The sequence below is a fragment of the Myotis nattereri genome, assembly GCF_964212035.1.
Source record: "Myotis nattereri genome assembly, chromosome: 4".
Lineage (NCBI taxonomy): Eukaryota > Metazoa > Chordata > Mammalia > Chiroptera > Vespertilionidae > Myotis > Myotis nattereri.
Genome location: NC_138079.1, coordinates 101,088,537 through 101,113,184, shown reverse-complemented (window position 1 = coordinate 101,113,184; position 24,648 = coordinate 101,088,537). Strand labels below are relative to the sequence as shown.

The following is a 24,648-nucleotide window of genomic DNA, read 5'->3' as shown; positions in this document are numbered from 1 at the left end:
CAGAGATCAAAGCACTAACTGAATCCTAACTAGAAAGTTCACAAGAACCCTCTGTTTGAGGACACTGTTCTGGAAAAACACGCAGGAAGGAAAGATAAGGCACCTTGCAGAAGGAAACCCATGGAGGCCCAGCCAGGCACACAGGTGCCTCCCAGCAGCACAGGTTTGTGTCTCTACCCACACTTGGCTGGGATGAGTGGACCCCAGGCATCAGCCCAGTGGATGGATGTCCAACACGGTGTTTGTTTATTTATTTATTTATTTATTTATTTATTTATTTAAAATATATTTTATTGATTTTTCACAGAAAGGAAGGGAGAGAGATAGAGAGCTAGAAACATCAATGAGAGAGAAACATCGATCAGCTGCCTCCTGCACACCTCCCACTGGGGATGTGCCCGCAACCCAGGTACATGCCCTTGACTGGAATCGAACCTGGGACCTTTCAGTCCGCAGGCCGATGCTCTATCCACTGAGCCAAACCGGTTTCGGCCAACACGGTGTTCAATCCAGCCACAATTCAAGCCCAAGATAGAGGGGGCCAGCCCAGCTGAGCTAGAGGACTTTCTAAAAAGCCAAGTTCCTCCCAACTGCTATGTAATACTCATAGTTTTCCTTTTCTACAAGAGAGTAGCTGTAGCAGAGTGGATGCTTTAGTCTGAATCTTTCTGCCAAAAAACCCTGTATTTATACCCAGCATATCCGTTAGCCCAAGCACTTTTTATGCTTTTTATCAAAGTCTTCCTCTCATGACAGAGAGATGTGCGCATTATATGGAGGTCTCCGTGACAGCCTCTTGGGTCAGGGTGGCTCTGACAGTCACAACTGTCCTAAGACCCAAAGTTCATTTTCAAGGTCACTTATTAACTTGCACAGTGGCCCTTAGCTTCCCCCAAACCTCACTATAAAGGGCTTTTATCTTCTCTCCACGCTAACACTTGACAATAATTTTCAGAAGTAAAATAGCCATTCATTATGCTTCCAGTTCAATTTCCATTCAACAAACACAGTAAGAGCCCCTGCCAAGATGTCCCCTGGCTAGCTAGGACATCCAGGACACTCTTCTGGCCCAAGTTAGCAACTCCTCCTAGGTGATAGAGCTGTCACAATACATAATCCAATGCTAAGAATCACCCTAGGGCAGTGGTCAGCAAACCGCGGCTCGCGAGCCACATGCGGCTCTTTGGCCCCTTGAGTGTGGCTCTTCCTAAGCCTTAGGAGTACCCTAATTAAGTTAATAACAATGTACCTACCTATATAGTTTAAGTTTAAAAAATTTGGCTTTCAAAAGAAATTTCAATCGTTGTACTGTTCATATATGGCTCTGTTGACTAATGAGTTTGCCGACCACTGCCCTAGGAGAACAATGATTAGGACGGTTTGCAATCAGAAATATGCATGTGACCAAGTAAAAATCAACCCCCGTTCTGTGATTCTGTAGAACCTCACTATAATGGGTGTGCCTGGGCCACCACTGCAGCTGCACACAGGAAGTGAGGAGAAAGAAAGCTGGCAGGCACTGGGATAGAGGAATAGTCCCCCCCTAACCCCCAGTTACAAACTGCAGTGCCAACAGCAAGAGCTGCAAGCTGACCATATTGACCCCATGTACTTGCATGGGAGACCAGGAACAAATGTGGCACCCCAGCACCTTCTAAAACTATGGAGGGTGAGCCACAGGGCACTCAAAAGTGCTCAAAGGGACCCATGACAACAACATGCAGAAAGCACCTGGTGGCCCAGCACCCCCACGTAAGACTGGGCAGACCAACCACAGGCAGCCTAGGAAGCCCCTCCCTCCCCACCCACTAGACCAGGCATACAGCTTTCCCTGAGAAAACTCAAGCATCTATTTTACAGTAACGAAGATATTACAAACATCTGTCACCACACGAACACAATGCAATTCACTGAATTTCGCAGGATCGGCTGGAAATAAAGCACTCACACACCTTGTTTACTCTCTGGGGATAATACTTTTGCTGTTCCAAAATCTGTGATCTGGATGTGCATATCTTCATTTAACAAAATGTTTTCTGGTTTCAGGTCCCTGTGAAAGCAGATTTTTTATATTTGACATAAGTATTTAAAACAGCAATGTTATTACATACTCTAAATTTTGCCAAAAAGAAAATAAACTGGTTAATGCTAATCTTTATAGACTAACAATCAAGAATATAAGTCTAAAGTTCACAATGAACAAATAGCAACTGCATATAATGAAGACATTCAAATTACATCACTTCAAAACTCCATCTATTATTTTTAATAAACTTTTTTGAAGTATAATTTATCATTTTAACCCATAAAATAGCTTTTATACCTATTATTGTAATCATTTCACAAAATATGGAAATCAAACTATCACACTGTACAACTTAATTTATACATAGTCCAGTTTTTAAAAGTCAGTAAAAAAAAGCCCTGGCCAGGTAGCTCAGTTGGTTAGAGCATTGTCCTGATATGCCAAGGTTGTGGGTGCAATCTCCAGTCAGAGCACATACAAGAAGCAACCAATGAATGCATAAATAAATGGAACAACAAATTGATGTCTTTCTCCCTTCCTCCCTCCCTCTCTCTCCCCCCCACCCAATAAAGTTTTAAAAAAGAGCTTATTTGAATACTTTCAATTTGACTTTATCAGAAAATCATGGAAAACAAGACCAGAAGAAAGTACACACAAAAGCCGTAAGTGACAAAATAAAAGCAGCAGTCAAGATGGGTAAGACAACTGTTAGCCTGGCAAAAAAAGACATAATTTCATCTAATAGTTGAAGGTCTGTGAGGCTCTCAAAGTCAGGGTGATGTGAACTCTTCTTAGTTTTCACGAGGCATCCCACCCCCCATTAAATAAACCACAGCTGCCCCCGACCTTGAGAGCAGAGCCCCAGTCCTCAGCTTGGTACCTGTGAATGATGCCCCTGCCATGCAAGTACTCTAGAGCAGACACCATCTCAGCTGTGTAAAATCGGGTGCACGTCTCATCGAATGAACCAATTTTGCGAATGTATTTAAGTAGTTCTCCGTTTTTGGCATAACTAAGGCCAAAATCTAAATATTGCATAGTTAAGGAAGAATGAAAAAATCATTTTTAAAAAACTAACCTTAGCCCAATAGAAATTTTTTAAATTAATGAAAACTGAAAGTACTTGTAGCCCAAGATTGCTGCCCCTCTTCGAGTCAGACTCTGCCATGTTCAGACTCATGGCCAATGAGAATCCCAGACCCCAGCTCCAGGGGCAGGCCCGAGGATAAGTTTCTCACCAAGAACACAATGACATGAGCCTTTCAGCCCAAATGATCCTTCTGGATCCCACAGGCCCAGATGGCACATGTGGCCCCAGTGAAGGGAAGCTGCTAGAGATTGCAGTCAAATGCCTCTTTGCAGGCTTCAGCCAAGGTGTGTGTATGGGAGTGGGGAGGGGGCATGTTTCCATCATAATCCAGTCTTCACACTTGCACAATGTGTATACATTTACTGAGCACCAGCTGCATTCCACATGCTGTGCTAAGAGCCAATTCATGTAAAGGTTTCTCAAATGAACACTCTGTTTCCAAGTAAAAAGTGACAAGTTTTGTAAGAGAAATGCCGTTTTATTAACTTCTTGCTTCAATTTATTTATTAGGCACCCACTGGGGAGAGACTGGAGGAACACTGTCATCTTTCCTCTGGACACCACTACAGTATGATATGTTTTATATCTATTTTCTATTTTCCAAAGAGGACTAATGGTTGCAAAAACAAATGAATCCCATATAACATCTTCCTCCCAGAAGCACCAAACATATGTCCTATTAATGGAAATCTACAGGTACTTCACCACTGGCAGCTAGGGACAGGAAAGGGTTGGCCTGTGCTCAAGGTATTCCATCTCGTTTCTGTTTGCCACGGTACTGCCATTCCCACCAAGAAGGAGCCTAAAGCTGCAGTACAGTGAGGGCAATCCAATCCAAGGCTGCCCAAACCTGCCCTGAATCCAGGCCCACCCGTGACCACTCAAACCCTTCTAACTAGGACATCTAACAGGAACCTGAGGCAAAAAACAAACCTTGCTTCTGAGAATTCAAAGGGTCTCAACCAGGCCCCCTTCCCTCCTTGTCCTGCTCTGCCCCCGCCACAGGGAAGGCTACAGACTCTGGCTTGCCCAAACCCAAGCAGGAGCTCAGCGCTGCCTGGGTAGGTGGCCTCACCTGGACTAGCCAAGGAGCTTCACCAGTTATGAACGCAGTATCCCAGGAGCCTACATCCCACAGGGGCTCAGCCACAGCCACAGTAATAGCACCTTTTCCTGCTTCACAGGTTCTGCTCCTTGCCTGACTATTCCTATTTCCTATGTAAGATATAGTTCTAGTTCTGTGCTCAGCTGTGAAGCTAAGGTGATTGACAGGTTTTGAATATGACAGATGTTGAAGATCATAGCTCCAAGCCCATAGTCCCTCCAATCACACACATTTCTCATCTCCAGAAATACTTTTTCAGATCTCATTGGTCCACTTCCATCCTACCTCCTTTAACAAAGCCAATGCCATAGGGCACTGAGGAAATCTGTTCTAGTGCACGGAGTGGGTACATTCCCAGAAGGATGAGCACAGATCAGGCCTTTTGCAGAGCCTGGTGAGCCCAAAGCTTGTACTTTGCAAAGGAACCTGGCTCAGAGAGGTTAAGCAACCCAACTGATCAAGGTCACAAAGCCAAGGAGCGACAGGACTGAAGCGCAGCCTCCTGAGGCCTAGGTGCACTGCTCCTGCTCCCAAGCTGCAAGAGAGGACACACAAAGATGAGCAGGTGCGGGATGGAGGAAAACGCATCACTGCAGCCTGGGAGGAAGGGTGGGCTTGAGCTCAGCAATGTCTTGGAGCTCGGCTCCCTGTCCAGAGCCCTGGTTTCCAGGCTGCCACAGGGGTGTCCCCAGGCTCTGCCTTACCTGTCCTGAGGGGAGTTTGCCCCTGTAGTCGCTCCAGTAACTCCTCAATGTGTAAATTATGGCTAAAGGGAATGTGGTGTGCATATTGGGGCTTTCTTCAGGCAGAGAGCTTCCTTTTCTTTCTCTCTTAATACAATGTATGCCACTAAGGATTTCAACTTGAGGCAGAAGTCCCTCTTTTCACTCCTGTCAGAGGGAAAGCATGCCCTCACAGCCTTCACAGGCATTGGAATTTGCCTTAAAATTTAAGAGCAACAATTACCACTGAACAAAGTCCCCTAGAGTCCTCTCCACCTGCATTGTTCTGGCCAATCCCATCTAAAATTAGACAGCAAGCTCACTCATCTAGACTCTGAACCACCTAATCCCACCTCACATGGCCTTTGGAGAACATAAAGCCAAGTGTGTGCAATCTGTTGGAGCCCCCAACCAATAAGACACATTGTCCAATGGACCTACAGAAAGCCCAGGCCTCCAGAAAATCTGGCAGCCAGAGATCCCCACAGGCTCCAGGAGCATAGTCACATGGGTCCCAGGGAGTATAAGGAGCAAAGGGTCAAGGTGGCCTCAGAGGTGAGAGAGACACAGAACAGACATGAACAGGACCCTTCAATGTCCTCAGGAAGCCATTAATGGCTGCTGCATGTTATGACAACAAAGAGATAGGGACAAGAATAGATGGAACCAGGTGTAGAGACAAAACACCAATGAGGAACCCCCTCCCCACCTCCCATAACTTTGGCTACTAGACCACTTTGTTGCCCCCCTTTACAGAGAATCCGTTAGGAAGAACCTGCCCTGTGCACTGACTTCCTCACTTCTCCCAAACCCTCCTCCTACTTCCAAACTGCCACTAACAATGACAACTTGCACTGGGGCCAATGCATAGGTCAGGCCCATGCCCCATGCACTTGACCACTTGGCAGCATCTGGCCTGGCTGCAGCACCCTTCTTCAGAAACCATTTGGTCCTGTGGCCCCTGGGTCTCTGTCCTCTCAACTCACTAGCAACACCCTCTCCCCGCTGCCTTCTAAGAGAGTCCCTTCCAAGTGCCAATCTCTGTGAATGTGAGTGGCCCAAGCTCAAGCCTCAGACCTTTTCCCCTGCTGAGTGCCCTTCAGTGGCTGGCCAGCCTGCTAAGCCAGTCCTGACTCCTCCCTGAGCTCTGCTGGCAGTCACCCAGCAGCCCACTTGGCCCTCTAGCAGCTAGCAACTACATGTATGTCAAATGCCAGTGCGACATCCACTCCTGGCCTGGCCTCTCTCCAGTCTCTTCTGGCTCAGTTACAGCACCATTGCGCATCCAGGTTCTGAGGTCCACCCCTGAGAGCCACCTTGACTCCATTCTCCCTCGCCCGTTTACTTAGAAGCCAGAGTGAACAGCTGCCTTGCTGGAGACCTTCCTGGGCTCCCTGCCACACTTAGAAGAAAATCCAAAATTCTTATCAGGCCTCTGGAGCTCAAAGAGCTGACCCCTGGCCCAGCCTTTTCACTCCACCCACACATACATGCTCCTGTCCTAACCCTGTGCAGGTCTCTGCCTGACATTGTCAAGTTGGACCACCAGCTAAAACAGTAGCATGCTCCAACACTCCCTTACCTGGCTTTACTACTCTTGGTCCCTTAGGTATTGATCATCTATTTTAGACCTAACTCCTGCATAGAAATTTAAGGTCCCTGAAGACAAAGCCCTCATCTCATTTACCAGCACATTGCCATCACCCAGCATTCACCAAAAACTTCTCAATAAACAAAAGAAGAAATTCAGCTGACAGCTGATGAAGACAGAAAATGGTGTTAAAAGAGGAACAGGACTGAGCAAAATTTTAACCCAGAAGAATCTATGTATAGAGAGGGAGGGGAAAGGAAGCCTGACCGGGGAGAATGGAAGATGGGGAAGGCACTGGACCAACTTTGGAAGTGGTGTGGTGAGGGGAAGAGGCTCTGGAGACCTTGAAGACAAGAGAAAATACAAAGACTGAGGTTTAAACCTGAACAAGCTCTTAACCAACTCCATGGCTGAGGAGAAACCAAGAGCATCTGCTGAGATTGAGAACAGTCACCAGGCAAACAGGGGCTGAGGGAAGTCTTGGTTTGGAAGAACTTCAGTGAAGGGACCGAGGAGTGAGGAAAAACTGGCCAGTCTGGCTACATGATGGGCAGGCCCAAGTATGACAGAGACGTGTGGTCCACCCTGACTGCCATGGCACCCTGCCTCCCTTATCCCTAAGCAAAGGTAAAAGAGTTAGAGAAGTCAGGGAACATAAGATGTCCTCAAATAAAGCAAAGAATCAGCAAGTATGTTATCTCTGATGGAGATGCAGCTGCAAAGCCATGAAGAGCCAGAAGCACTGGGTGATCAGAGATTAAAAAAAAAAAGGCACAGAGAGCAGACTCCATAGGGAGCAGGAGGAGGGAGGTTGGAGACCCCAGGGAGAGGACAGCATCTATGTATAGGGAGAAAGGGTTTGGGCTCCCATGGGTCACTCCCTGAACTTCTCACCTGGGGGCTGAGCCTGGTAAAAATGTCCCTTCCAACCAAACCTAGAAGTCAGATAGGTGCCCACCTTCTAGGAGCCCCAGGTGCCCAAGATCATTCTTCCTCTCTCACTTCCCTGCTTTGAGCACAGGACTTGACACCTGATAGATACTCCAAGAATGCTGGTAAGAGGAATGAGGGAAGCCTTTGAATAAATGTATAGCAACCACGGGGTTAAAATAATAAAAATCCTTTATATACAATGCTTATCAATAAAAAAAAATCTAAAAAATGTTTGTGATGGTCTCCCAAGAAGTTACCCCAGGGGGCCACAGCCATGCTATGAATTCCTTTGTATTTAGAATATACAGCCCTTTTCCTTTTCAGGAGAAGGGACCACTTGTAAAAACAACGTTGTCATGATGCCAAACTAATAGGGGTCACTGTGTGATTTCAGAACTCTTTGTTCAAAGGATACACAGCTTTTCATCATCCTGAAACGTGAAGTAAAGTTTAACAAAGAAGGGGTGATCCAGGCGCGACATCACGTCTCTCTCTCTGGTTACATACGGGACCTTGTTCTCTTTGATAATGTGACGTTTCTCTAGAATTTTAACTTAAGGTAAGAGAGAAGCAAGTTACTATTATTTGAAACGGTAAGAAAACACTAAAGACACAACTCATAAAGTTCAAATTTTTGGCATAAATTCAAATTTTTCACATAATGTGGCTACTGGCTTCATAGTCTCTAAGACAGACCAACAGTGTCCTCTCCTCTAAAATCAGCACAGAAACCCCCAAGCGCTGGGCAGTGCCGAGTGGCCATGTGCCCAGAAGTGTACTGTCTCTGCATCCCAGACAAAGATTGCTGGAATTAGTACTTACTAGCATATTCCCTTGAGGTTGCCAGTTCTCGGGCCAGGACAACCTGGTTTGGGGAAAAAGGGGGGAAAGAGAAAAAAACACCAAATGTAACCAGGGCATTGAGTCTCACAAGTTACCCTGCAACCAATCACACAGGCTACCCCACCCCCATTGTAAAATTACATTTAAATATTTTTAGTCCTGTGCTAACAAATATGGCTGAATGTCAATGACGAAGTTAACTCATTCCAAGAGTTAACAGCAAACACATAACTCTCTCAACTATTTCCAGAAGATTCTTCATCAGCTGCCAATAGTCCCCATTGTACAGTGAAGTGCATGCGCAGGAACATCTAGACCTGTGTCACCCTCCCCAAAAGTAGGAAGAAGCAACAAATAATACCTCCACAAGTGGGTATTAGGAATGTCTTAAAAAATAACTTTAAGAATATGTCCTCAGTATATGTTCATTGCAAAAAGTCATACTGTATTTAGGCTTTTTCAAATAATTGTTACCATACATCTCATTTGACACTGCTCTCAGACACCATAAATACCATCTCTGCTATCAAGGGCACAGGAAACAAAATCACCAGTGGCCTGCGGACAGTGCCTCCTGGGAGTCCTACACCCTCATCAGAGGTGCAGTCACACTCCAAGCTGTGTCCTCTCTGTGGTACACCGGAATCTGGTGCTCAAACTCTATTTGAGGGACAGAGTGTCAATGGGGCATCGCACAACATGGAAAAGGCCTTTCTACACAAGAAAACCCTAGGTGCAATCTAAGCACCAACTTCCAAATGCCTAATTAGCCCAGTTTGAAGATGTGCTGGGTGGCCCCCACCACTGCCAGCTGGTATAAACATCTCTTCAAAGATACCTGCAGGAGGAAGGCCCGAGGACCAGAAAATAGATGAAAACATGCCCAATTCCTGGGGTATCCCTGGGCCTTCTGGGAAAACCTCAGGAGGACACAGCCGGGGTTCATTTGGTCCCTGAGTGTGAGTTATATGCCAGTACAGAATTCTTCACCAGACTCAATCCTGGAAAAGTGCTGTGTGAAATGCCCTGCAGTCATTAAGGATGAGGTTGGATTGTACATACTCAAGTGGAAAGATCTCAAAGATCTTTCCAGAGGAATGTACCTACGTGGACTGTTCTCACACACTGGGGAGTAATGGGGGAGAGTTGGTTATGCATTTATGCAATATTAAATTTCTTCACAGGATTAGCATTAGCTATGTAAGTAAAAAGAACTGTTAAAGAGTTCTAATATTTAAATGGAAACCTTTCTGAAGGAGATAGTTATGGCATCCTTCTGTTGTGTGTAAATTCAGTATTTCACATGCAGGTTTCCTTATGGATACAGGGCAGAGAGTGCCCCTCTTCGACAGGACACGACTTGACACATACCCCCACACCACTCAGGCTGATTACAGAACTAATCTGGACATCAAGATCAGCCTCAGAAAGCCAGACATGGAGGAATTTCACAAATAAGTCCTCATTTTCCAGTAAAAATAAATGTCCAATGAAGTAAAAAGTTGAGAAAGGAGAAAACTCTTCTTTTACTGGACCGCTGTAAGAAACCATGCAGAATACCAAGGTTCTCTTCAAAACAGCTTCATCCTCCTAAAAGAATCTTTAAGTACCATAAGGACTGGGGATTATCCTCACAGTTGAAGTGTTTTTGTTTTGTTTTGTTTTTTAGTAGTCCTCACCCGAGGGTATTTTTCTATTGATTTTTAGGGAGAGTGGGAGAGAGAGGGAAAGACGGAGAGAAACATCAATGAGAGAAGCACATCGATTGGTTGCCTCCTGCCATGAGCCTTGACCAGGGCCCAGGCCAGGGAGGAGCCTGCAACCAAGGTACGTGCCTCTTGACCAGAATTGACCCTGGGATCCTTTGGTCTGCAGGCCAGTGCTCTATCCACTGAGCTAAACCAGCTAGGCCTGAAGGTTTTTATTCTAAGGACACAATTCTTTCATATTTTAAACAAAAGCTGCTAATTTTAAAAAATCCAAATTAAAAGTATAAAGAGAGTCTTGGCCGGTTTTGCTCAATGGTTACAGTGTCGGCCCCCAGACCAAAGGTTCGCGTCTCCATCAAGGACATGTACCTCGGTTTGCAGGTACCCCAGCCCCAGTAGGGGCAACCAATTGATGTGTGTCTCTAACATCGATGTTTTCCTCTCTGTCTTTTAAATATATATTTTTTGATTTTACAGAGAGAAAGGGGAAGAAATAAAGAGTTAGAAACATTAATGATGAGAAACATCAGCTGCCTCCTGCACTCCCTCTACTGGGGATCAAGCCCACAACCAAGGTACATGCCCTTGAGCGGAATCGAACCCAGGACCCTTCAGTTCTCGGGCCAACGCTCTATCCACTGAGCCAAAACAGTCAGGGCTCTCTCTTTTTCCACTATCTAGAAATCAATGGAAAAAAATAGCCTCAGGTGAGGATTAAAACAAAAAGTGTAAGGCAGCAAAAATTAACATTAATTAAAACAACATTGAAAGCATAAGTGAGCTAAAATATTTCATGTTCTTTGCATTTTGAAATATTTCATAAATGTAAAAAGAGAAAAGGAAAACAAATTTCACATAAGGTTTGTTCACAAAAGCCAGGCAAGGAAGACTCACTGTTCAGAAATCCTGCTGCATTAGGGGCCTCAAGCACTACCCTGCTGTGAGCACAATGCATGCTGAGCCGAGCTTGGAGACCATGGTCACATGGGAGCTACCTTTTGATGAATGCACAGATTTAGACTGTGCACCCCAGCTGGAGGAACAGGTACTCACTCAAGTAGCAAAAAAGAGTTACCTTGAGTGTGACTTGACAGAGCCATGATAACATCTATACTAATAAAAGGGTAATATGCTAATTAGACCTTCTGGATAAAGCCATGGTGGCAGAGCCGAGGCAGAGGCAGTTAGGGGCAATCAGGCCAGGAGGGGAGGGCAATTGGGGATGATCAGGCCGACAGTGGGGGGAGCTGGGGGCGAGCAGGCCGGCAGGGGGGCCAGTTGGGGGCGAGCAAGCTGGCAGTGGGGGGGTGATCAGGCCAGCAAGGGGGGGGCAGTTGGGGGTAAGTAGGCAGGTGGGGGGGGCAGTTGGAGGTGATCAGGCCAGCAGGGGGGGCATTTGGGGGCAAGAAGGCTGGGGGGGGCAGTTGGGGGTGAGCAGGTGAGCAGGCCAACAGGCAGAGTGGTTAGGGGCGAGCAGGTAGGCAGGTGAGTGGTTAGGAGCCAGCGGTCCCGGATTGCAAGAGGGATGTCCCCCAAGGGGTCCCAGATTGGAGAGGGTGCAGGCTGGGCTGAGGGACACCCCCCTCCCGTGCACAAATTTTGTGCACCTGGCCACTAGTTTATAAAACAGAACACAGAATCTAGAGACCAGCAGGTCTTGGTCTGTAACTCTAGCAAGCGTCATGAATGTAATGTTTTGTGTATTTTAAAATAAAGGTTTTTAAATGTTTCCCCCGAAACTCTGAGGAGATACTAATACCAATACTAACTTTTTAAAAATATATTTTTATGTTTTTCAGAGAGGAAGGGAAAGGGAGAGAGAGAGAGAAACATCCATGATGAGAGAGAATCATGGATTGGCTGCCTCCTGCAAGTCCCCCACTGGGGATCGAGCCCACAACCTGGGCAAGTGCCCTTGATCGGAATGGAACTTGGGACCTTTCAGTTCATAGGCCGATGCTCTATCCACTGAGCTGAATTGGCTGGGGCCCAATACTAACTTTTAAAAAAAATATATTTTTATTGATTTCAGAGAGGAAGGGAAAGAGAGAAACTTCAACTATGAGAGAGGGCCTCCTGACACCCTCTACTGGGGATTGAGCCTGAAACCTGGGCATGTGCCCTGACCGGGAATCGAACCATGACCTCCTGACTCATAAGTTGACATTCAACCATTGAGCAACACTGGCCAGGACCAATACTAACTTTTAATTTGAGGAACAGAAAAGCTTCCCAGTGTCTTGCCAATGTGACACAGGGACATGGAATGTTAGTCACCTGCTGATGCCTGGTTTGAATAAAATGAACTGCCATTTAATAAAAAATAAGATCAAATGATGCCTTTTAAAACTTGCAAATACAAAATCATAGCTTAGATATTTTAGTCACATGATCTACTTGATGGCCCCAAGTCACCTTCAGAATAGGAGAAGAACCCCTAGAGGCCTACAGCCCTCCTCCAGGGAAGACCACCACCCTCTTATCTAGGTCTCCCAGTTCTGAGCCTGGAAGGCCAGCCTATCCAAGGAAAACACACTCATTCAACAATAGCAGCATGTACTCACTGTTGAAAAAGATCCTTCACCAAGAATTTTCCCGAATTTGAAGTCTTCTGGCCGTTTCTTCCGAGGCTGTGGTGGTGGCTGTGCGGCATGTTGCAGTGAGTTGGCACTTGGTCGGGACTCGGCCGCAGTGCTGTCCATGGTGGGGCCCTGCCTGCTACCACCGCTTGGAACAACAGGGGCCGTGCCGGAATCAGTCTGGGTCCTCACCATTGATGGGGATGGGCAGGAACATAACACCACGCTGGACTGAATAGGAATGGTGTCATACTGGTGGACCCAGGAAAAAGAGATAAGACTCAAAGGAGCTCTTCTTAAACTGCATGAACTCAAGTGTTGACATTGTTGAAACACAAACACAAAGTACAGACAGGCTATCTGACATTCTGCCACATGGTTCATGCTGCCGTCCTCTCCCAAGTCCCTTCCCTGCTCAAATCCCAGTCCTCCTGTCTTGCTTTCCCAAGAACCCCACCACTCAGTATCAATCTGCCCTCATCCTACTCCCTTAGCACTGTATGAGTCTCCAACACACACCCCAGACCCCACTCAATGGCCAGTTAGCCTGCCCATCACTACCCAACTTAAATGCCATCTACAGCCAACCCTTGTCCAAAAAGGAAGTCAGTCTGAACCCTGTAACCACAGTATATACTGTTTCAGAACCCCTGGCCCTATTCACCCACCCACAGCTGATATAAGACTGGATACACGCAAAGGCACTCAATTAGGGCTTAAACAAACAGACTGGCTTGAGATTGCATCCCACAGCCAAATAGAATGGTAACCACGCAGTCCTGGAACACAGAAGTATAACTTAATGGAAAGAAGAGTCCAAGAATTGCCAACCACACGTAAAAGTTATAGTTGATAAAAAATAAGCTTAACAAAGCAAAACAGTAGTGGCGTAATCGGTTAACAGTAACTGATTTAGAGCCAAACTGCCCTCTACACACCAAACAAATTTAAAAACTTAATTTTAAAAATTATTCAATATGATCCCTATTAAAATTCCAACTGGCTTCTTTGTAGGAATTGACAAGCTGAATCTAAAATTCATACAGAAATTCAAGGGAGTCAAAATAGCCAAAACAATCTCAAAAAAACAAAACAAACAAAAAATCTGAAGTTGGAGGACTCACATGTCCAGATTTCAAAACTTACAAAAAACCTATAGTAATCAAGACAAGATGTTACTGGCAAAAGTATAGGCACACAGATGAATACAACAGAATCTAGAAATGAACCCTTACATCTACTACCACCAACTGATTTTTGACATGGATGCCAAAACCCTTCAATGGGGAAAAAACAGTCTTTTCAACAAATGGTGCTGGGACAACTGGATATCTACATGCAAAAGAATGAAACTGGATGCCTTTCCCACATTATACACCAAATTTAATTTAAGTAGATCAAAGATCTACCTATAAGAACTAAAACTATAAAACTCTTAGAGAAAAATATGAAAAAATTTTCATAACCTTGGCATGAACCTTGGTGTCTAAGATATGAAACCAAAAGCACAAGAAAAAGAAGAAAAAAAAAAAAACAGGTCAAAGGGACTTCATCAAAATTAAAAACTTCTATGCTTCAAAGGCACCATTAAGAAAGTGAAAAGACAACCCATAGAATGGGAGGAAATATTTGTAAGTCATATATCTGATAAAAGACTTGTAGCCAGACTATATAAGGAACTCTTACAACTCAATTAAAAAAAACCACACATTCAATTTAAAAATAGGCAGTGGATTCAAATAAACATTTTTCCAAAAAAGAAATATAAATGGCCAATAAGCACATGAAGATGCTCAATATCACCAGACATTATGGAAATGCAAATCAAAGCCACAAGGAGATTCCACTTGAACCCACTAGGATGGTTAGAACAAAAAAGACAGATGATAAGTTAATGAGAACGTAGAAAACTTGGATCCCTCATACATTGCAGCTGGGAATATAAAATGGTGCAGGCACTCTGGCAAATAGTATGACAGTTCCTCAAAAAGAAACAGGTACCATATAACCCAGCAATTCCACTACTTGGTATATACCCAAGAGAAATGAAAACGCATTTGTTCATAGCAACCTTACTCATAGCAGGCCAAAAGATGGACACAACCCAAATGTCCATCAACAGATAAATGGGTAAACAAAACATAGTGTAGGCATAAAATCAAATATTACACAGACATAAAAAGGTAGGAAATATGGACCTATGCTACAACATAGTTGAAAATGGAAAGCATGATGCTAAGTGAAAGAGACCAGGCATAAAAGGCTACCTATTGTATGATTCAAGTGACACAAAATGTCCAGAACAGGCAAACCTATAGAGACAGGAAGTAGATAAGTGGTTGTCAGGGGCTGGGGGAAGGGGAGAATGGGGAGTGACTGCTAATGGTTCTGGGGTTTCCTTCTGGAATGATGAAGATGTTTTGGAATTGGATGGTGGTGATGTTTTCGGTGAATATACTAAAAACTACTAAATTAGCATTAGCTGGTTTGGCTCAGTGGATAGAGCATCAGCCTATGGACCAAAGGGTCCCAGGTTTGATTTCGGTCAAGGGCACATGCCTGGGTTGCGGGCTTGGTCCAACGTGCAGAAGACAGCCAATCAATGATTCCCTCTCATCATTGATGTTTCTCTCTCTCTCTTCCTCTCCCTTCCTCTCTGAATAAACACACACACACACACACAAACCCCTACTAAATTGTATACTTTAAATGAGTGAACTGTATGGTATATAAATTATATCTCTATGAGCTATTATAAAAAACTAGAGGCCTGGTGCACGACATTCGTGCAGCACTGGGGGGTGGGGGAGGGAGAGTCCCCTCAGCCCAGCCTGTGCCCTCTTTCAGTCTGAGACCCTTCCAGGGATGTCCCCCAAGGGATCCTTAGCTCTGCCACAGAAGCGGGAGAGGATCCTGCCACTCCCACTGCACTTGCCAGTCACGAGCCCAGCTTCTGGCTGAGCAGCGCTCCCCCTGTGGGAGTACATTTATCTCTGGTGGTGAGTGCGCGTCATAGTGACCGGTTGTTCCGCAATTCGGTCCATTTGCATATTAGGGTTTTATTATATAGGATAACTGTATCACGTATGACTGCATTAAATTATAATAAGAACTCATTCAAATCTCTAAATCACCAAGACTTTTAAAGAAGAAATAGGCAAGGAACAGGCACCAAAATACTTCAAGTAACCAAGAGATGAAAACATACACAGTAGTCAAAAATAATTTTTTTAAATATATATTTTATTGATTTTTTACAGAGAGGAAGGGAGAGAGATAGAGAGTTAGAAACACTGATGAGAGAGAAACATCGATCAGCCACCTCCTGCACACCTCCCACTGGGGATGTGCCCGCAACTAAGGTACATGCCCTTGACTGGAATTGAACCTGGAACCTTTCAGTCCGCAGGCCGATGTTCTATCCACTAAGCCAAACCGGTTACGGCTCAAAGATAATTTAAAGCAACCAGAGCCCTGGCCAGATATTCAGTTGGTTAAAGCGTCATCCTGATATGCCAAGGTTGTGAGTTCAATCTCTGGTTAGGGCACATGTATGCAAGAAGCAACCAATAAATGTGTAAATAAGTGGAACAACAAATCAATGTTTCTCTCTCTTTCTCTCTCTTCCTTCCTCCTTCTCTAAAAATCAATAAATAAAAATTACCAAAAAAACCACACATTAAAGCAAAGAGGCAGCATGGTAAATTTTCAACTAGGGAGAATAAATAAATAGATAAGAATGATTAAATGTTTTCAATACACAGAAACACCCAATGCTGGCAAGACTAGAATAAAGCAAGTATATTCCTACAAGTACAGCTGGCACCATAAACCTGTGTTGCTGTTAAAATGTTTCTGGAAAGCAATTTGATAATTTGTCCATAACGTGATAACAGAACAGTTGTCAATGAGTTATAGAAATGCTGAACAAAAGTGGCTATAAATACAGTTAAAAATTTAGGTTGGAATTAAGAAAGGATGAGATAGCATCAAATCAGAAATACATAGAAGTTGTACCCACAACCATAAAAAATATTTTCTAGCTCTGACCCTGAAGTGTTTCAGCAGTGACATCATTAGCCTACTCATCATCAGATTGTTATAGAACAATATGAAGTGAACTCAGAGCATCCAGATCTGTTTCTAATAGTACTTCCCATTAAAAGAACCAGGAGAGCATTTGACTCTACATCTTGGAACAGAAGAAAGATAATCAATATGATCCAAGAATCCCTTGCTGGGACTGAAAACAAGGTGCTGTCACAAACTGTGGAAGCAGGGAAGCTGGCCTGTAGAGGCCACTACTGGCCAAGTTGTGCTGTAAACACTAAAAAGAGATCAGTTAAGTACAGATAATTAGAATAAGATGAAACAGGATAAAATCACGACTCTGTAACAATACACACAGGTACATCAAAACAACTGAATGCTTAATTTTATAAATCTGAATAGCTAAGAGAGTGGAGCCATACAAAGCTGTTCCTTGTATAGTGTATATATTTGTTCATAAAGGACAGACAAAAATATTCCTCTTTCCACTTAAATAGGGAAGGGAAAAACAGAAAACTATGAAAAAGTCAGAGTCCTATAGAAACTGCACCAAGAACAGGAAAGACAGGTAGGCACAAAGTAATCAACAGTGTGCAGCGGGTGACAGCTCAGCCACCACAAGAGATGATGTTCATCTTGAGATGTGTAAAACACATAACAAAGTCAAACCAAAGCTAAACAGTACATCCTGTAACCCAAACACGATGAGCATGAAAGTGGAGAGCGGAGGAAGCAGATGGCAAGAACAGGCAGGAACCTGGGCAGTCCCGCAGTGCCATATAAACCTCAGCTCCACGTGGCCCGCAAGCTCAAGCAGAGTCACCACAGAATACACATCACATTCCTCTTCCCAACCAAGAAGCCATCATCAAGAACTTTGGAGCTGCACCACAGCCAAGAGGAGTCAGGTTTCTTTTACTTAAAGGTCTGCTAAGATCATTGTAACTCCAGGCAAAGTATGAAATTATGAATGAATCAACCAAACACAGTATCAATGAACTATTAGGAGAATATAACTAATTGACTTTGTAAAAAACATCTAAGACAGTGGTCGGCAAACTCATTAGTAAACAGAGCCAAATATCAACAGTACAACAATTGAAATTTCTTTTGAGAGCCTAATTTTTTAAACTTAAACTATATAGGTAGGTACACTGTTATTAACTTAATTAGGGTGCTCCTAAGGCTTAGGAAGAGCCACACTCAAGGGGCCAAAAAGCCGCATGTGGCTCACGAGCTGCAGTTTGCCTACCACGGATTTAAGAGAATCTGATATTAAATGAGGCAGCCAGCCGTACATATCCTCTAGCTGGAATGGGAGCCCAAAGTGCCACATTTACTTATAGAAAACTGTTTGCTCCAACACCCTATGGCTCTGCAGTAAGTCAAGTGTGCCTTATACATTTTATAAATACTCCATCTCACAGGAGGTACCAAAGGTTGGACCACGCTCTGAGGTTCAGTCAGTACTTTAACCCTTTGCGGTCGTTTGTCTATTCTCAGCCACCAAAGCTTTTTTACCTTTCCGGTCATATGTCTGCTCTCAGCCACCACAGCAAGGAACCGTACGAATCTTAACTCTATTCATTCATGTATCAGTTCATAATTTCTCTGAAAGCTCTTAAGTGTCTAAGCGACCCTGTCACGAACCAAAACACTGCCCCGACAAATCGGAGATATCGAAACTCAACATAAACAAACGCAGTCGTCCCACACTCGCCATGCAAAACACCGTGGCGAGTCCGTCGCCTTTTGAGAGCGAAGAAATCAACAAGCTTCAGAGATACTTCGCAGAATTTCAAATAAAGCTTTACAAATGACGTTTAACTGTAATTAGGCATTCTTGCTTGTTAAGATATTTCAAAATAATACTCCAAAATGGCAAAAAGAAAGTTACCGAAAGAAGTGTACTGCGAATCTGAAAGTAACGATGAAGAGTTTTATTTTGGCACCTTGAATACTGACACTGACGTAGAAAGTGATAATGTTTGTAGTGATTCTACCAGTAGTGACGTAGTTCCAAAAAAGAATTAATAAATCTTGTTTATCCTTCATAATCTTGCATGTTATGTATCACTGCTCTTTCAATGGAAATTAATTCCGACCAGTACGACACCCATGTCCAAATTTAATACGACCGCAAAGGGTTAATAATTTGTCCCTATAAGCAAAGTATATAATCACAACAGAAGTACATTTAAAGTCAATTACTTACCTGGAGATCAGCAGAAACTATTTAAAATTTTTTATTGACTAAGGTATTACATATGTGTCCTTATCCCCCATTGCCCCTCCACCCCCATCCCCACTCATGCCCTCACCTCCCTGGTGTCTGTGTCCATTGGTTAGGCTTATTAGGTGTACCGGTTAATAATGTGGATTTTTGTAATCAAAGAAAACACGGTAATTTCAAGAGAAACATCAAGTGTTTTATTCAAAGTAATGTCCATCGCTAGCTACACATTTCCCCCATCTTTCAGGTAATTTGTGGATACCGTCCCAATAGAACTTTTGTTTTGAAGCAAACCATTCAGAGACCAAATTTTCCACTTCTTTGTACGTTTTGAAGTGCTGCTCAGAAAGTGTGTGTGTGCCATCTCTCGGAACAAGTGGTAATCTGAAGGAGCAAGACCTGGTGAATACAGTGGGTGGGTTAATATTTCCCAGGCAGTATCTTTTAACATGTCTTTAACTGGTTTTGAAGTGTGTGATGGTGCATTATCATGAAGCAAAATTGCTTTGCCGTGTCTTCTGGCACATTCTGGTCATGTCACGAATCAAAGCGTGGTTCGAACTGATCATTTGTTGTCGGTAGCCATCAGTATTAACGGTTTCACCTGGTTTTAGAAGCTCACAATACACCACACCTTCCTGATCCCACCAAACGCAGAGCATTGTCTTCTTTCCGAAGCGATTTGGCCTTGCAGTTGATGTTGATGGTTGACCTGGATCAACCCATGATTTTGTGCATTTGGGATTCTCAAAATAAGTCCACTTTTCATCGCCAGCCACAATTCGATGCAAAAAGACTTTCTTTCGTCCCATTGAAGCAACATTTTACTGATGACTTTTCGGTTTTCCATTTGTTTTTTGTTCAGTTGATGTGGCACCCATTTTCCTTCCTTTAAAATCTTTCCCACTGCTTCTAAACGATCGGAAATTGTTTGCTGAGCAACGGTTAATCTTTCTGCAAGTTGTTTTTGAGTTTGACACACATCTTCATCTAATAATGCTTGTAATTGTTGGTCTTCAAACTTTTTCGGTTGACCTGGACGTTCTTTGTCTATCACATCGAAATCATCACTTTTAAAGTGTTTAAACCAGCGTTCACAAGTATCTTGAGGTGGAGCATGTTCACCATAAGCTTCCCGAAGTATACGATAGCTTTCAGCAGCACTTTTCTTCAAAATAAATGAATTAAAACTTCCCGCAAATGCTCTTTTTTGGGGCACGAAATTCAACATTTTTAAGCGTAAAAATATCTATGGTGTTAACACCTTCAGAAAATTTGACATATGAAGTTTTGAAGCTTGTTGTCAATACAACAAAATAGCTTACATATCAAATCGCATATATATCAACATATGTGTAACTCCATCTTTTGAAAAAAATCTGCATTATTAACCAGTACACCTAGTCTATGCATGCATGCAAGTCCTGTGGTTGATCTCCCACCCTTACCTCCACCTTCCCCTACCTTCCCTCTGAGGTTCGACGGTCTGATCGATGCTTCTCTGTCTCTGGATCTGTTTTTGTTCATCAGTTTATGTTGCTCATTATATTCCACAAATGAGTAAGATCATGTGATATTTATCTTTCTCTGACTGGCTTATACGGTTTAGCACAGCCATGGGCAAACTACGGCCCACGGGCTGGATCCGGCCCGTTTGAAATGAATAAAACTATTGAAAAAAAGACTGTACCCTTTTATGTAATGATGTTTACTTTGAATTTATATTAGTTCACACAAACACTCCATCCATGCTTTTGTTCCGGCCCTCCGGTCCAGTTTAAGAACCCATTGTGGCCCTCGAGTCAAAAAGTTTGCCCACCCCTGGTTTAGCATAATGTTCTCCAGTTCCATCCATGCTGTTGCAAATGGTAAGAATTCCTTCTTTTTTACAGCAGCGTGCTGTTCCATTGTGTAGATGTACCACCGTTTTTTAAGACACTCATCTGCTGATGGGCACTTAGGCTGTTTCCAAATCTTAGCTTGGTAAATTGTGCTGCTATGAACATAGGGGTGCATATGTCCTTTCTGATTGGTGTTTTAGTTTTTTGGGATATATTCCTAGAAGTGGGATCACTGGGTCAAATGGGAATTCCATTTTTAGTTTTTTGAGGAAACTCCATACTGTTCTCTACAGTGGCTGCACCAGTCTGCATTCCCACCAGCAGTGCACTAGGGTTCCTTTTTCTCTGCATCCTCGCCAGCACTTGTCATTTGTTGATGATAGCCATTCTGACAGGTGTGAGATGGTACCACATTCAAAAAGTATCTATTTAGGTCCGTTGCCCATTTTTTGATTGGGTTGTTTATCTTCCTTTTGTTAAGTTCTATGAGTTCCCTGTAAATGTTGGAGATTAAACCCTTATCAGTGATATCATTGGCAAATATGTTCTCCCAGGCAGTGGGCTTTCTTGTTTTGTTGATGGTTTCTTTTGCTGTACAGAAGCTTTTTATTTTGATGTAGTCCCATTTGTTTATTTTCTCTTTAGTTTCCATTGCCCTAGGAGCTGTATCGGTGAAGATATTGCTTCAGCATATGTCTGAGATTTTTCTGCCTGTGGATTCCTCTAGAGCAGAAACTTTTTGTCCTCAGAGGCAGTGGTAAATGGGAAAGAGGTCAGTCACCAGGCTGAGGCCCATCACGATCCATGATAGGCCTGGACTGTCCTCACCAGCTAGGCCAGTTACACTATGCGTGAGAGCTGTACACACAGAGCACTGAGCACCTCACTGGGTTCTCATTACACACTCAAGGGGGAAATGCTCCTTGGGCTTCCAGGGTCATCCTTGAGTGCAAAGCCTCAGGCCCAGGACTGAAGAGAAGCAGGACTGTGTGACCTGAAGGCACACACGCAAGAGTAGGGAAGCAGAAGGAGTCAGCGCTTCACACAGAGTCCTGAGCACTATAGCACTGTTGCAATCTACCTGGCCATATGCCTGCTAGGTGGCCATCACTGCCCCCACAGGATGAAGGGAGAACACTACCTATGCCACGCCCCACAACACCTGTTCCCCCTCTTCCCCCAACAGTGTGTAAATCAGATTAACATGGGCCTGTTTACAGGCCTCATCTAAACCTGTGTGCCCAGCCGTATGTCAAGCAAGGCTCAAGGAAACAATGAAAGAGGCACACAGGACAGTGACAGATGTTTTTAATTCATAACTGACAAATGAACTACTGAATAAAATGTCAAACATGAAGTTTTTAAATAACAAAATGTGATGGATTGATTCATGGACCTGGAAAAATGTTATTATACATCACGTTTCTGGATGAAAGACGATCCAGCAAAGGCACCGACATATCTGTCACATAAAGGTCTTTGGCACAGTCCATTGCTTCTTTTCAGTAGGCAGAACCTCAATTCTGGGAGGTATCATAAGTGACATCCAAGAGCAGTGAGGAGTTTCCCAAAGGGTCAGCTTCAATGGCTGAGGGGACTGGGCACAGCAGGCAGGAGGTGTCTGCGAGTCCATAGGAAAAGGGGGCCCTGAAGACCTGGGTGTGACCACCATCAAACAGACAACTCTGTTCTCACTCTTGGAGGGCCTTAACACAATGACGATGGCCTCAGGAGCACTTGCCAAGACAAGTTATCTTCAGCTCAAGCTTCCTCACTGCTAACTGAACAAGTGCTCAGGCCATGGAGAGAAGTTCCCCAAAGACAATGAGAAGGTTAAGTTTAATGAGACTTGTTTATAAACATGTGTTTCTGAGAGCTTTCTTTTCTTTTTATCAAAGTGGTATCTTTGATTTAAAAAAAAAAAAGGTCTCCAGAACAGATCTTCAAAAGAGAGCACTGCCTCAGAAAATGAAGGTTTGCACCCAATCTGGGGTAGGCCAACCTTGAATGCAGGTGCCAACCAGGTGGGTGGCCCTTGGTACTCACCTCTGCCCATTCCCAGGTTCCATGGCTGGACCTGACCCAACAGACTCAGTGACTTGCAGCAGCAACTGGCCACCCACTAAGGAGGGACGAAGTAGAACATTGTGCTCACTTCCTTTCTGACACCTCTCCACACATGAGGATGGCAAGTGTCATGGACACTGGAGCAGGTGAGAGAGGAGACAGGTGGTGAGACAAACACTGAGATTTGAAAAGCAAAAAGTGTTTTATTGTTACTAATGGTGCTGGGGTGGCAGACAGTGAGACATGATTCAGGCAGAAAGAGCAAAAGAGATGGCATTGCAGAGCTGCCCTTCTCTCTGCAGAATTTAAGTGTCAGAAGTGCTGCTTCGTGTCCACATGTGTGGATGTAGAGGACTGCAAGCTTGATGCTGCAGTAGCCCAGCCCCCAAAACTGGTCAGACCAAATGTGCTACCAAAGCTGCTTATTGAGTGAGCCTGCATTCCAGTACATGAGTGTGAGCCTTAGAACAGGCAATAGGCTATGTCCTGTGGCTACTCCCAACCTAGGGTTCATCCTGGGAACTGCCGAGGCTATACCTCAATACAATCCATTAGGAGGGAGCCTCAGAAAGTCTGGAGCCCCTGATGCGAATTTTATCCCAGTGGTTCTCAACTGGGACAATTGTGCCTCCACGCTCCCCAAACTTTGGCAATGTCTGGTGACATTTTGATTGCCATAACTGGAGAAGGGAGAAAGTGTTACTGGCATTTAGTACATAGAGGAAAGGATACTATAGTATACAACAATAAACAGGGCAGTTCCCACTTGAGAGATCCTGATCTAGTCTGTAGACTGTACCCTCCCTCCCACAGGAAGAACCCCACCAAGTGTTCAGTGACGACCATCAAAGCACTCAACAGTCGGCCAGGTCCTTTGTGCAGTGAGAACCTGAACCACCCCTCAGAGCAGTAGAGAGAAAGAAACCTAAGCACAGGAAGCTGAGATCCAGAGGTAGCTGTGGCAGGTTGAAAAAGGCATGTTTAAATATCCTAAGGCTGTGAATGGGAAACAATAAGAAACTTATACCCATGACCTAATGGCAGTATTAATGAGGCTTTGCAGTAAGACTGCCAACCAGAGCTGCAACTTTACATTGAGAAATACCGTACTGAGCAGAAGAAGGCACTCACGGCTCTCCAGAGCCAAATGGGCATTCAGGAAGCTCAAGAGAGGTGCAAGCAAGAGGCCAAGAGAGCTGGAGGAAGCTGAGGTGGGAGTGGGCACACCTCTAATGAGGGTGAGAGGACTCAACTCCCTCAGCAGCCACATGCACATTCCACTCCCAAGAGGGTAAAACACCAACCTGGCAAAGATGCACTCATCTCAATGTCTCAGCACAACCCCTTGCCCCTGGGAAAGTGACTCCGTCACTCCAGCAGCCACAGAGTTGAAGCCCAAGGACACATTGCCAGGCGCAAGCACTTGATTTCTTTTTCAGTTCTGCCTGGACTCCTGGCTCAACACATGCAAGTCGGGGCTGCAACTCTGCTCGACATTGCTGTTTCCAAACGCCAGCCTATGACATTTCATTTCCCATAAGATTACACCCAATAATTTCTGATTTACATTCCTATGGATTTTTTTTTTTTAAACTAACGAAGCAAATTCAACGCAGAGCAGGGATTTGAAAAGCACAGCTAGGAGCTTTTTGTTTGCCACGAAGAATGCCCTGATTATCCCACAATAAAACAAGCCACTGCAGAATGAGAATGTATCCAGCCAGGAAACTGGACGTGAGGAAAAGCATCTGGACACATACAGCCTGGCCTGGAACAGCTGCTCCCATGGGGACTCACCTCTCTTGGAAGAACCGCCCTCCCCGTCCCCCGACAGCAGGTAAAAGGTATTAAGATTTAAA

General features: G+C 44.2%; 1 protein-coding gene across 3 annotated transcripts in view; it reads right to left on the bottom strand.

The window, feature by feature from the left end:
- The window catches only part of PDPK1 (3-phosphoinositide dependent protein kinase 1), a 90,105-nt gene that overhangs the window by 39,968 nt on the left and 25,489 nt on the right, over positions 1-24,648 (bottom strand). The window contains exons 2-6 of one of the 3 annotated variants that reach the window (XM_081089259.1): positions 12,584-12,850; positions 8,290-8,332; positions 7,883-8,020; positions 2,907-3,051; positions 1,953-2,050 (exon numbers count right to left, since the gene is read on the bottom strand). In XM_081089259.1, coding sequence (XP_080945385.1) covers positions 1,953-2,050; positions 2,907-3,051; positions 7,883-8,020; positions 8,290-8,332; positions 12,584-12,850 — 691 coding nt within the window. The remainder of the gene's footprint in view (positions 1-1,952; positions 2,051-2,906; positions 3,052-7,882; positions 8,021-8,289; positions 8,333-12,583; positions 12,851-24,648) is intronic. The other 2 variants (XM_081089260.1, XM_081089261.1) reach the window with 2 other exon arrangements.